At 59.4% G+C, this 12,688-nt stretch overlaps 2 protein-coding genes across 6 annotated transcripts; one reads left to right on the top strand and one right to left on the bottom strand.

Annotated features, from left to right (window-relative positions):
- The first annotated feature begins 48 nt into the window (after window positions 1–48).
- On the top strand, window positions 49–6,559 carry LYPLA2 (lysophospholipase 2). Of its 2 annotated transcripts, none has more exons than XM_059915924.1 (10): window positions 49–2,197; window positions 3,615–3,771; window positions 4,031–4,062; window positions 4,190–4,255; window positions 4,731–4,778; window positions 4,870–4,940; window positions 5,083–5,156; window positions 5,234–5,335; window positions 5,437–5,610; window positions 5,700–6,559. In XM_059915924.1, exons 2-10 carry the CDS (start codon window positions 3,658–3,660, stop codon window positions 5,748–5,750), a joined length of 732 nt encoding a protein of 243 aa, XP_059771907.1. In that variant the 5' UTR covers window positions 49–2,197; window positions 3,615–3,657; the 3' UTR covers window positions 5,751–6,559. The 2 variants fall into 2 exon arrangements, with proteins under 2 accessions (XP_059771907.1, XP_059771908.1); XM_059915925.1 differs by having other exon boundaries at window positions 1,575–2,197; window positions 3,668–3,771.
- A 307-nt stretch (window positions 6,560–6,866) lies between these two features.
- Window positions 6,867–11,212, bottom strand: GALE (UDP-galactose-4-epimerase). Of its 4 annotated transcripts, none has more exons than XM_059895646.1 (11): window positions 11,134–11,212; window positions 9,320–9,538; window positions 9,051–9,166; window positions 8,853–8,966; window positions 8,443–8,619; window positions 8,053–8,166; window positions 7,891–7,957; window positions 7,701–7,786; window positions 7,514–7,591; window positions 7,181–7,295; window positions 6,867–7,008 (listed from the first exon to the last, which is right to left on the bottom strand). In XM_059895646.1, exons 2-11 carry the CDS (start codon window positions 9,438–9,440, stop codon window positions 6,950–6,952), a joined length of 1,047 nt encoding a protein of 348 aa, XP_059751629.1. In that variant the 5' UTR covers window positions 9,441–9,538; window positions 11,134–11,212; the 3' UTR covers window positions 6,867–6,949. The 4 variants fall into 4 exon arrangements, with proteins under 4 accessions (XP_059751629.1, XP_059751640.1, XP_059751649.1 ...); XM_059895657.1 differs by having other exon boundaries at window positions 11,145–11,184; XM_059895666.1 differs by lacking the exon at window positions 11,134–11,212 and adding an exon at window positions 10,434–10,611.
- Window positions 11,213–12,688: the final 1,476 nt, after the last annotated feature.

Raw genomic sequence — 12,688 nt, forward strand, 5'->3', positions numbered from 1 at the left:
AACCTTTACTGAGAACTGTATGAAACTTTGAAATCTGTTGTTGTTGTTTTGGACTAGGTAGATGATAAGTGCCACAATTAAATCGACAGTAGATCAGTATCTCCAGGAAAGGTCAGGTTTAATTCTGTACAGTAGGCTAAAAATGCTCCTATACCCACCCACCCACATTTTGTAAAGAAGAAGGTGAGGTTAAAAACCTTATATTCCATTTCTCAGGTAAGGAAGTAAGTTGTGAGGTGATGTTTACAAAAACATGGGAGAACAGATTCTGGAGCTCCTCGGAAGAAATGATGGTGAGGAAAGTGAAGTGAGCAGCACGTAAGGTCTGAAGGTAGACCCAAGAATTTGGACTTAAGTTTTTGAAAGTCAGTACGGCAATTGGACAGAATTTAAGTATCCTAAAAGAGGGGATTTGAAGTGGTCACTATTCTCTCCTTTGCAGAAAATAGAAACACTTGATAATGGAAATTAGTGTTGAATTTAATCCTCTTGAGAGAATGCCTCTGAGGGATTGGCCCACACCGTTGCTAGCCTGTTTCACCAGCTTATCCTGGGGAAAGCTTGCCACCACCAAGCCTTGCCCGAGCCTCAGAATTTCTAAAAATGCAGCCTGAAATCAACCAGAATGCAAATACAATTCTCGATGCACTAAGGGTCCTACTCACTCCTCCGCCACAGCCTCTTTATTTCATTTGGGTCATTTGGAGATAAAGAAGGGCTATGTTTTAATTTGGAGTAGGGGGAAAATAAAGTTAGAAGTGTTAGAGCAGACTAACCACTAATCCCACTAGCACTAATCACAGGTAGCCTCTGAGACAAGGCCTCTGAATTTGAGCTTCACTCTGAAGAATTTGCTCAAAGTGCCACAGTGTCTTAGGTGATTGGGGTGCAGGAGGAATTGTTTATTCTTCCACAAGCAGACCCAGCAGGGATTCTGGGAGTGGGAGCATCTGTGTTGTCCACATCCATTCTCCCCCTTTCCACCCCTGGATCCTTGGCCTGCTGTGGTCCTCTGGACCCAAAGTTTTCCTGTTCTGTGACCTGCTGAGCACTTAAGACCAAACTGCCTCTTAACCTGGGAAAAAGTGCTTTGTTGAGCTTCCAGATAATACTGTTTTCTTGCAGTTCAAAAAAAAACCAGTGTACATTAAGCTGGGCAAACGAGTCCTAAGCTGCTGAGGGATGACTCATTTCCTGTGTGCAGATGCCCACAGGTTCTGTCAGGGACATGGTCCTGCAACCCAGTTTGCCTCCCCTTCCGGCCTTTATGTGGACCCTGAGCCCCATTCCACTTTACCGATGCCACAAGGAGCAAAGGGTGACTCGGTGACCAAATGAAACCCTCTTTGTTAACAACTGGAGCTCACTGATGGCGGTATTTTGTGCACTGTCTGTGTGGTATTGCTTGCTGTGCGCAGAGCTAAGACAACACTTCGATTCCTGACCAGTTGTCTCGGACACTGCTGATGCCAGTGTTCTTTTCTCCCAGGGTCCTTTTTAGAGTCATTATGTCCTCACACTGTGACTTTACACCGTATAGAGCATTTCCACACGGCCTCATTTGAGCCTAACAGCAAAGCTGTGAAGTAAGCTGGGTGGTTATGGTCACCGTTTTTCAGCTCAGGAAGCAGGTGCAGAGGCAGCATTACAGTGTAATCCTGAGGTTGCTGTTTACTTCCCTCCCCTGAGCCTCAGTTTCCTCATCTTTAAAATAAGATTGGAAGACTAGATGGTCTCAAAGTGTCTTTTCAGCTGAGTGTATGACTTTATCCATGACCCTGGCACAGGACGTGAGGGCCAGTGGTGGATACCCAAGACCGTAATGGATGGGAAGGTGGGAAACTCTGCTAGTGTGAGGAATGCCTCTCCTTCAGGACAGGTTTCCTCCAGGAGGCGCACGGGTGGTGGTAGCAAGTGGGAGCCACGGACGCACTGTCTAGATGCGGCCGGAGATTCCGTGGCTTGGTTATGGGGAGTGGCCCCACCGTACCCAACATGGCAGCTCCTATCTGAAGAAACCCCGACGCCCACTTCCGGGTTCCGTACCGCTGGCCAGGCTACTTCCGGCAGCGCGATGGCTGGGTTCCCGGGACTCGAACGGAAGTTCCGGCGGGGGCGGTAGAGGGGGAAGAGTGAGTGTCTGTGCGGGAGAGAGAGGAGAATCGCCCGAGAGGTCTCGAAACCCCCAGGAGTGGAGGTACCGTGGTCCGGGGCCAGCAGGCCCGGGGAGGGCACTGGCGGGGCATCGGCCCACCGCGAGGGTCCTGGCGAGTGGGGAGGGGCAACCGCAGTTGTGAGGGATGGGGGTGGGGAGTGAGGTGCGAGGAGGCGCTGGCCGGTCTGGGGGACTTTGGGGGTAGAGAGGGGGAGGAAGGTGGGGTCCCGGTGTGATGAGAGGGACTTCAGGGTCGGAAGTGGAGGATCCCATTGTGGGGCGGGGGCTCTCCAGGGTCAAAGGTAGAACGCCCCTTTGTGGGCAGAAGCGGGTCCGGCGTCAGGATAGAAATTGTCATTGTGGGGAGGGCGACCCTCGGTCAGAACAGAAGTTTCCATTGTGGGGAGTGGGAGACCATGGGTCAGGGTGGGAGTTTTTACTGTGGCGAGGAAGACCCCAGGTCAGGGGGGAAGGCACCACTCTGAGAGGAGGGGCCTGGGGTGAGGGGTGGAAGTCGCTCAGTGGGGAAGGAAGGGAATCTCAGCTTAGGACAAAAGGTGCATTCCTGTGTGGGAAGAGGAACCCCAGGGTCAGAGGTGAGGGATCCCACTGTGCGGAGGGGCGCTCGGGGGAGAGGGGAGGGGGAAGCCAGTTGGTGAGGTGGGAGGGGTGGGCGCTGCTCGGAAGGGTCGGCACTTAGGGGCGGGTAGCAGAAGCTGCCGGGGAGTTTGGAAGATGCTAAGGACGGGAGGAGCCAGCCAGCTTGACATTCTTTTGTGTGTTTGGGAGTCCCAGAGAGAGCATGGTCGAGCTGAGGGACCTGTTTGGAGTCAGTGGGCAGCCGCAGGTGGCCTCATACAAGGGGGCGGGGGGCACTGTTTAGGAGGTGGGTGGTGGATCGGAGTTTGTGTGCCTTCTGGGGACATGGGCAGCTCCCAGGGGCTCTGAGAAGGGCTGAGCCAGAAGGCTGACGGGGGCTGGATGGGAGGGAAGTTGGAGAAAATGTGTGTGGGGTTGAGGGTAGGGGCTGGAAGCATATTTCCCGGCAGTTTTCCTTCCCTTCATTTCCCAGTAGGGCCGGGAGTTGTGGGGAGGAGGGGACACAAGGGCTCTAGAGAAGGGGGATGATTGGAGAGCAGGGAGAGGAGGCAGTTACCTGCCAACGAGTGTTAGGTGGGGAGAAGGCAGCAGGGGGGGGATGCCCTGGCTGCCCTGCCCCACGGCCCCACAGCCCTGCCTCTGCCCACCTCCAGCAACCTCAGGCTGTGTGGGGGCCAGAAGCAGGGCCACTAGGGTGGCCGCCCCTGCTTTTCAGCCCTGGAGTGAAGGCAAACTTCCTGCCCGCTTGATCGGGCCCAGGACTTCTTGCCTGGCTTTTCTTTGTGCCCAGGATAGAACCTGGGGTGGAGGGCTGATGGCCCGGTTACGCCCTGGGTTTGAGGCTCTGCTCCTGTGTCAGGATTCTCTCCCCTTCCTGGCCTTGCTCTTGACCGCTGCCCCGAATGTGCACAGGCCCCAGCCGTGGAGCCCTGCAGTGTATGTGTGGTAACACCATGTCTGTGCCCCTGCTCACCGATGCTGCCACTGTGTCTGGAGCTGAGCGGGAAACAGCTGCGGTAAGGGTCTTCTGCTACCCACGCAGCCCCCAGGGGGCCGGCTGGGGAACTGGCTGGAGGGGGCGTGGGGAAAACAGAGGTGGCAGTGAGAAGAGGGCGAGCAGCCTGCAGCCGGGAGGCAGGGGCTTAATCGCCTGACTGCCACCTCAGTTCCCCTCCAGGTCCTTGGGGGTGAGGGAGGGGTGGCCAGAAGTTGGACAGAGCGAGAGTGATAGCAGGACGGTGACTGCCCTCTTCCCCATCTCTGATCCTTTTCCAGGTTATTTTTTTACATGGCCTTGGAGACACAGGGTGAGTGAGCTGGGGAGGGGGTGTTCCTGGGGAAATGGGGGAGGGCCCAGTGGGCAGGACTGGAGAGGCCTGCGCCCTCCCTTCCTCCCTCTCCACATTGGTGCCTTTTCTCTCTTCCCTCCTACAGGCACAGCTGGGCTGACGCCCTCTCCACTATCCGGCTCCCTCACGTCAAGTACATCTGTCCCCATGCGTGAGTGCCACCCCAGCAAGGGAGGGGCTGAGGATGGGGGGTGGTCCTGTGGTCCCAGGCCTGTTCTCTCCTGCCGGCTGCATCCTGGGGCCTGGGGCCCAGAGCAGTCACAAGTGCCATTTTCAGCCTTCATCATTCCTGTGGAACCCTCAGGAATAGGGTCCAGCCCCAGCCCCAAGGCCTCCTAGACCTGAGACTCCTAGAACCAGGACCCCCTGTACCCCTTCCCCAAGTACTCACCGACTGAGCTGGAACCCCGTCACACCGAGTGCTGGGCTGTGCTTCTCCATCGCTACTGCTGATGCCCCAACCACAGCCTCCAGCCCCACGTGGCAGGTTGCCTGGCAACACCTTAAACACAGGCCCTGCCTGCTGGGAGGGTTCCCCAGGGGTTGCCCTGCCCCCACCTGGGCTCTCTGCTGTGGCTTCCTCATCCCTCCTGAGCATGACGGCCCTTCTTGCTGTCCCTCCCCAGGCCTCGGATCCCTGTGACACTCAACATGAAGATGGTGATGCCCTCCTGGTGAGTTTGGGGAGGGGGAATAGGAGCTTGAGGGAGCTGCCTGGGGCCAGCCCAGGTCTCCCGGTAGCTGCCAATGCCTCTGCTTCTCCAGGTTTGACCTGATGGGGCTGAGTCCAGATGCCCCAGAGGACGAGGCTGGCATTAAGAAGGCAGCAGAGAACAGTAAGGCCCCAGCCCCTCCTCGGCATCCTCCCTCTCCCCCTCTGCCCGCCCAGGAAAGTGCCTGGCAATACCTCTGTTTGGCTCCCTTCCTTGGGTCCCTCTGGCAGCTTTCCCTCCACCCAGTCATGCCCCCTCCCCCCAGTCAAGGCCTTGATTGAGCATGAGATGAAGAATGGGATCCCTGCCAATCGGATCGTCCTGGGAGGCTTTTCACAGGTGAGGGGAGAGAGAGGCGGGTGGGTGGTGGGAGCTGAGCTGTGCCCTCATGACCCCTCATTCTCTCCTTCCTCCAGGGTGGAGCCCTGTCCCTCTACACAGCCCTCACCTGCCCCCACCCTCTGGCTGGCATTGTGGCATTGAGCTGTTGGCTGCCTCTGCACCGGGCCTTCCCCCAGGTGAGTGTCTCCACGACCCCGCTCCTGCCCTCTGTCTCCTTGAGGCTGGGGGATTGTGCCCAAGCACTGGCTTTGCTCTCTGAGTCCCGTCTGGCCCACAGGCAGCCAACGGCAGTGCCAAGGACCTGACCATCCTTCAGTGTCACGGGGAGCTGGACCCCATGGTTCCCGTACGGTTTGGGGCCCTGACAGCCGAGAAGCTCCGGTCTGTTGTTACACCCGCCAGGGTCCAGTTCAAGACTTATCCCGGTGTCATGCACAGCTCCTGTCCTCAGGTCAGTGCTGAGGGGCTGCTTCCCACTCCCGCCCTTCTCCTTCCTCCCTCCGGCCAGGAGCCTCTCACAATACCCCCCCTCCCCCCCAGGAGATGGCAGCTGTGAAGGAGTTTCTTGAGAAGCTGCTGCCTCCTGTGTAACTACAGTTCCTGGCCCCCAGCGCGGTCCCCCAGCTCATGGGGGACTTGGCACGCGCGGCACCATCTTGGATCTGAGCCGGTCGAGCCCCTTTCTCACCCTCCTGGACCCTTCCTCTTCCCACAGGCCTCTGGGGCAGGCAGGCCAAGGCCTGGCCGGGCCTCCCTTCCTGGCTTCAGCCACCTGGCTGTCTGCCGCACGGGGTGGGCTGCTTTCTTATCCCATTTCCCTGGAGGGGGGGCCCCCCTGGCAGCAGTATTGGAGGGGCTGTAGGCAGCGGGAGAAAGGGGCCCAGCCGCTGACCCACTCACTCAGGACCTCACTCACTAGCCCCACTTTGGGCCCCTCCTGTGACCTCAGGGTTTGGCCCCTGGGGCCCTCCCAGGCCCCACCTCCCACCCTCTCCCGCCAGCTGATTCTGCCCAGATAATCGTGTCTCTCCTGCCTCCACTCCAGCTGCTTCTCAATCATGACCGTGGCCGTGGCCCGGGCCCCCTTGCTGCTGTGGGCTCCCTGCCCCTGCGCAGGAGTGTGGGTGACGGGGCGGAGTCCTTCGAGGGGGCCTCCCCTCAGCCATTCTGACTTGGGGGCTGGGCCCTGCCTCCCCATTACCCTCCGCCCCCGCGGGCCTGGAGCCTGCAGGGCTGGACTGAGGCTCAAGGTCTCCCCCAGCTGCCTCACCCCACGTTGTCCCCACTCTAGGGCCGGGGGGAGGTGGGGAGGAGTCATGTCTCGTCTTCTGTCTCCATGTAGTTTTGGGTGTTTTTCTTGTTGTGTCTGGATTCCGATAAAATTAAAGAAATTGCTTCAACTCTTAGGCCTGGATGATTCTATCCAAGGGGTAGAGTGTGATCATGTGCAAGAATCTGCTCCAGTGTAAGAAAACTTTATTTTAAATACTTTGGGAAGCTCCTTCGTAGCAGTATAAATTAGTCCCTGGGAGGGAGGGCGTTCTGTGTGTCTCAGGGCCCTGCTTCGCCCCACTTGCTCTTTCTTGGTGGTCCTCCTGGGTTCCTGGACCCTGTGGAATAGAGACCCCTGATACCTGGTCAGTGGTGCCCTTGGCCTCATGCCTGGTGGGCTGAGTGGGCACAGTTGGGGTCTGAGGTAGGGGAGGCTCTGAGGCCCCTGGGTTCCTGCCAGAGGCTGGAGAGCAGGCAGTTGTTTCTCTTCCTTTCCTGGTCCCTGGTAGGTGAGGGTCTCAGGCCTGCGCGCCAAAGCCTGAAGGATTCTGCTTCTGCCAGCGCCATAGATCTTCGCCTGTGATGGGGCAAGGTCTGTGCTCAGGGTCCACACTGGAGTGCAGGGCCCGCACCACCTCGGACAGCCCGGAGTGGGCAGGCCCAGACCCCCGGTGGCCCTTTTCCTAGCCCCTGACTCTCTCCCAGGGGCCAGGCCAGCACCCAGGGTCAGGGGTTGGGCTAGCACTCACACATCCTGTCCAGCCCTAAGGCTGCTGACCAGCCCAGCTCCTTGAGGGCCAGGCTGGGGTTGGCATAACAGGCAGCCACATCGCCTTCCCGCCGGGCCACCACCTTGTACGGGATCTGCAAGAGAGCGGACGGCTGTAGCTTAGCTGAGCTGGCCCTGGCCTTACCCGCCAAGTTGCTGACCAGGCCCTCAAGAAATGGAGGTCCAGAGCAGGGTCTCGCTCTCAGGCATCAAGTCCTGAGGCAGGCTTGAGGAGACAGGGCGGTGCTGGGATGCCCGTCACGTAGGTTAGTGGGAGGGGCTGGGGGTGGGTCAGGGTGGGCTGCCAGCCTACCTTCTTCCCCGAGGCCTTCTCCATGGCCATGACCATCTGTAACACCGAATAGCCCGTGCCTGTGCCCAGGTTGTAGATCTGTCCGGAGAGGAGAACAGGGACTGTGCCGGGGGCTGGACTTACTACCCCTCTGGGCCCCATTGGTCCAGGCCTCTGTCTCCTTCCCCTCCCTCCCTTCTCCTCCTACCCGGCAGCCACACTGCTCCTTCAGCTTCCTCAAAGCCGCGATGTGGCCCTTGGCCAGATCCACGACGTGGATGTAATCCCGGACGCCTGCAGAGGAGGAGGTGGTTGGGTGTTGGGTTCAGTACAGTCTCTGCCCCGCCTCAGTCTCCCTCCCGGCTCCCACTCCTGGCTCCTCCTGGTCCTGGGCTCACCTGTGCCATCCTCTGTGTCATAGTCATTGCCAAAGACATTCAGTGCCTCCCGTCGTCCAATCGCCACCTGGGGTGGAGGTCAGGTTAGCTTTTCCCAGGACCTTGGCACCAGCTGTAGCCCTCAAGCCTAGGGCCACCCCCTTCCTTTCCCTTCTCCTTTACCTGGGAGACATAGGGCATGAGGTTATTGGGGATGCCCTGGGGATCCTCGCCGATGCAGCCCGAGGCGTGGGCGCCTATGGGGTTGAAATATCGCAGCAGCACTGCATTCCAGGCCTGTGGGACGCAGGTCAGACGATGGGAGTTGGGGGTGCAGGCTGTGTGTCCCAGCTGAATCCAGAGCCCACCCTGCCGGTTCTCTATCCCTAGAAAGGAGCAGGGTATCGGGCCCTCCCTGCAAGTGCTGTGTGACCTTGTGCAAGTCACTGCTGCTTCCTGAACCCCAGCCTCCTCCTCGGTGGAGGCTGATCCGGATCCCATCCTCGGGCTCGCGGGCGTGGGCTGTGAGGGGTCCGTGAGCGGAGCCACGGCTGAGTCAAAGGGGGCCCTCACCTTGTCCGCCTGGCACAGGTCCCGGATCATTTCCTCGATGAAGAACTTGGACTTGCCGTAGGGGTTGGTACAGCCACCTGTGGGGTGAGCCTCATCCAGGGGCAGGTACCGGGGGTTCCCATACACGGTGGCCGAGCTGCTGAACACCAGGTTCTTCACCCCGTGGGCCCTCATGACCTGCCCGTGGAGGGGAGGCGTCAGTGGCCTCTGCCTCACACGTTATTCCCGCCCCCTTACACCTCCCAGGTGGGTGGGGCTGAGCTATGGGCTCCCATGTACAGAAGGGGAGACTGAGGCTGAGAGGCAAAGACCTGTCGAAGTTGACACAGCTTGGGCTCTGCCACTGTGTTTGGCAGCGCGTACCCGGCTAGGGGCCCTCACAGTGTCTGTGTCCTCGCCTCACGCCTCACCTCCAGAAGCTGGATGGTTCCTGTCAGGTTAACTCTGTAATAATCCAGAGGCTTCTGCACCGACTCGCCCACAGCCTTGAGCCCAGCAAAGTGGATGACCGCTGTGAAGCTGTGCTGCAGGGTTGCAAAGCTGGGGTCAGAGGTTGCTTACAGGCCTGGCCCTTGGCTATGCCCCCTGTCTGCCTGCCAAGCACCCACCTTCTTAAAAAGACGCTGTAGGGCTGCCTGGTCCAAGATGTCCATCTCCTCAAACTCCACAGAGTGGCCTGTCAGCTCCTGAACCCGCCGCAAGCTCTCAGGCATGGAGCCCCCTCCTGGTTGGGCACATAGAGGCCATCAAAGTCAGAGGAGATGGGGTGCTGGGTTCCCAAGGGACTGGCCAGACACACATCTCTTGGAGGCGGGGGTAGAACGCAGGGTTTCCCTTCCATCCCCCTGGGAGCACCAGCCCCCCTCCACCTGCTCACCACGAATGGCGTTATGGAAGTTGTCGACGACCACGGGCGCATAGCCCGCCTCCAGCAGCTCCAGCACGGTGTGGCTGCCGATGTAGCCAGCCCCACCCGTTACCAGCACCTTCTCTGCCATCGCGCCTGGCCCAGGACAGAGACTCAGAGGTGGCCAAGGCTGCCTGCTCAGGGCCTCCTTCGATCTGGACTCTGGCGTCAGGGAGGCAGTGGTGCGTCCTAGGTAATAGGGTGGGTCTGGAGTCAGCCCTGGTCCAAGACTGGATACCATCACTTTCTGGCCTTAGGCCTTGGAGACCACTTCTCTCTTGGCCTTAGTTTCCAACTCTATACCATGGAGTTTATAACTGTACAACTATCACGTGGTAGTGTGAGGGTCAGATGAGGTGATTTTAAAGGCCTGCCACATGGTACAGGTGGGGAGACGACTGAGGCACAAGCGCCATAACTGACCGGGGGTTGGGAAGATGGAACCCTAGGCTCCACGCTGCCTTCCCCGAGCTGTCTGGGGACTGGACAGTTCTGGACAGAAGGAAACAAGGCAGCAGCCTTGGGACTCCAAGAGCCCAGGAAGGGGTTCTGTCTGCTCAGACTCAGACCTTCCCAGTCCCTCTGCCATCACTAGGTATAAACTGGCTCCTTGGTTCAGTGACTAATACCTCCTGGGGTAAGCAGCCCCCTGACTCCCTCCCACAAAGGTCAACTGGGAGGAGGCAGGAAATATAGCAGATGGCCTCAAGGTGGGGTCTTTTGCCAGGCAGGCTGAGCCCAGCTCTGGGGTTACAGCACTGCACTCCTGGAGTGGGCCCCACCCCAGGTCAGCCAGGCTGGTTCCGCCTGTGCGGATGCCACTCCCCGCTTGGAGCTAAGGATCTCGCCTAATTCTAGGGGGCACTGAACAGGGTAGTGTAGACGTGGCCTTGGCTCCAAGCTCCACTGCCAGGTGTGCACCACCGCCCTGAACAAACTCTACGGGCAGAGACGGTGGAGCGGAGGAGGGGGGCGGGGGAGGAAACTCAGACACTGAGGTCTTTCATTCCGGGCGGCCTGGCCCGCAGCCGCCTTCCTCCGAGCTGCGTCAATCCTCTTCTGGGCTCATCCAGCTCCGACCCACCTGACTGAACGCCCGCTGCGTGCCAGGCTCTGTATTGGGCACTTTTGCATTATTTTCCTGAATTCCCCCAACATCCTGATGAGGCAGGTGTTACTACTGGCACTTTACAAAAAAAGATACTAAGGTCAGAGAGGTGAAGTAATTGCCTTAAGTCACAAAGCTAGTGCTGGCCGGGCTAGAATCTGGATCTCCAGGCTCAAAGTCCCGCCCCTCGCCCCAAGCAGTTCGCCCCCTGCCCCCACTGTTTCCCGCTGGACTCTGCTCCTGACGCTGAAGCCGCCCCCGCCCCCGTCCCACCGAGCTCCACGCACTGTGCGGGCCCCCGGAAAGTGGAGGCGGAGGAGCCATGGGAGGCAGGAAGGCTGGTGAGGCCGGCCTTCCTCCGACTCGCAGAGTGGCCTCGGTCAGCTGTCGCCTCCTCAGTTTTCCCAGCCCGTAAAATGGAGGGGAGGGGGCCCAGGGCCGTGAGCTATCAAGTGCACTTGAGCCTCAGGCTGGGATTCGGGCGGTGCCTCGGCCGGGAATGAATGAACCCTGGCCACCCCAGCCAAGGCAGCGGGAGCTGCGAGCAGCGAGGGTGGGTCTGCCCTGGCGGGACTCTGCCCAGAACGCAGCCCAGACCCCCGAGACTCTCCCTCGCGCCCGGTGGACCACCCGGCCCCTCGCAAACCCGCCCAGGCCCCCCATTCGCCTCCCGAACCTGCTCCGCACCACGGACCCCGCGCTGCCTCGAACGGCGCCGCCTCCCGAGCTCCGCGCCCAGTCCCTTTAAGAACCGACGGCCCGCCCTGGCCCCGCCTCCTCCACGCCCCCAAGAGACGTGTCAGCGGAGAGACCGCAGTACGGGGCGCCGGGAGGACCACGGAAGCTGCGTCTTCAGGACGCCTGCGCGGCACATCCCGCAGAGGGAGGTACCGACCCGTGCCTGGGCGGTGGGCAGAGGAGGGCACGGCCCGCAGCCGGGCCCGCGAACCCAGGCGCCAGCGCTTGTCCCGACCACGGGAAACGGGCGCCGCGCCCCGGGAGATGGGGCTTCTCAGGGGCGCCCGGCAGCCGTCCGGCGGCGGGAGCCACAGCCAGGCGCGGGGCCGAAAACCGCGGCTCCACGCTCGCCCGCAGGTTTTTCACTGTTTTCGTAGCTGCCAAACCCTTTCTTTTTAGTAACCCTGGCATGAAGCAGATGGCTGCCTGGAACAGGCAAGAGGGACGGCGCCGAAGGACGGGAACGGGTAGGGGTCGCCCAGAGGCTGCCGTTCTGTAAAGTCTAGTTCAAAAACCCGCCAAAAGGGAACTTCCCTGTCGGTCCTGTGGGTAACACTCCGCGCTTCCAATGCTGGGGGCCCGGCGTTCGATCCCTGGTCGGGGAACTAGATTCCGCATGCATGCTGCAACTAAGAAGTCCGATGCCGCACCTAAAGATCCCGAACGCAGCAACGAAGACCCGGTATAGATAGATTAGATTAGATAGATAGATAAGATAGATGAGATAGATACTTAAAAAAAAAAATACCGCTAAGGGAGCCCTGAAACTAAAACAGGAATTACAGCGCCAATTGCGGTCAGCCTGGAACGGTTTGCACCCTGCCTACCATAATAGTACGTTAGAAAATGGTGTTCTGATTTTGTTTAAAATAAAGGGAGGGGGCTTCCCTGGTGGCGCAATGGTTAAGAATCCGCCTGCCAATGCAGGGGACACGGGTTCGAGCCCTGGTCTGGGAAGATCCCACATGCCGCAGAGCAACTAAGCCCGTGAGCCACAACTACTGAGCCTGCGCGACTGGAGCCTGTGCTCTGCAACAAGAGAGGCCGCGATAGTGAGAGGCCCGCGCACCGCGATGAAGAGTGGCCCCCGCTCGCCGCCAACTGGAGAAAGCCCTCGCACAGAAACGAAGACCCAACACAGCCAAAAATAAATAAATAAATAAATTTATAAAATAAAGGGAGGGTTAAGGAATGATGTGTATAAAGGCATGACATACTGAATGATGAAACCCGAGCAAAGGAAGAAATGCACACGTGTGTGCCACAGCCTGAGTGCCCTGGGCCTGCCCGAGTCCAGCAAGGACGCTGACAGGAAGGAGAGGCTGAGGTCCTGAGAGCTGAGTGCGCCCAGAGCTGCACCTGCCCAGGCCCAGAGGACTTCGTGCAACAGCCCAGGTCACAGAGCCACGAGCCTCAGAAACAACCTCCCCAGGGTGCTCTGGTCAGCGCTGTCATTACCACCGACCTCCCCAATTCTCAAGAGGGGAAAGAGG

Source organism: Balaenoptera ricei, chromosome 1 (assembly GCF_028023285.1).
Source record: "Balaenoptera ricei isolate mBalRic1 chromosome 1, mBalRic1.hap2, whole genome shotgun sequence".
Classification (NCBI taxonomy): domain Eukaryota; kingdom Metazoa; phylum Chordata; class Mammalia; order Artiodactyla; family Balaenopteridae; genus Balaenoptera; species Balaenoptera ricei.

What these genes read in the sequence shown, in the direction of transcription:
- GALE (XM_059895636.1), bottom strand. Translation starts at nt 9,590, where the DNA reads ATGGTATCCAGTCTTGGACCAGGGCTGACTCCAGACCCACCCTATTAC. An exon ending in GAACCATCCAGCTTCTGGAG is followed by an intron (nt 8,620 to 8,852) that starts GTGAGGCGTGAG and finishes CTCCACGGGCAG; the next exon opens with GTCATGAGGGCCCACGGGGT. An exon ending in TGACACAGAGGATGGCACAG is followed by an intron (nt 7,787 to 7,890) that starts GTGAGCCCAGGA and finishes CCTCCTCTGCAG; the next exon opens with GCGTCCGGGATTACATCCAC.
- LYPLA2 (XM_059915924.1), top strand. Translation starts at nt 3,658, where the DNA reads ATGTGCACAGGCCCCAGCCGTGGAGCCCTGCAGTGTATGTGTGGTAAC. An exon ending in AAGATGGTGATGCCCTCCTG is followed by an intron (nt 4,779 to 4,869) that starts GTGAGTTTGGGG and finishes CTGCTTCTCCAG; the next exon opens with GTTTGACCTGATGGGGCTGA. An exon ending in TCCTGGGAGGCTTTTCACAG is followed by an intron (nt 5,157 to 5,233) that starts GTGAGGGGAGAG and finishes TCCTTCCTCCAG; the next exon opens with GGTGGAGCCCTGTCCCTCTA.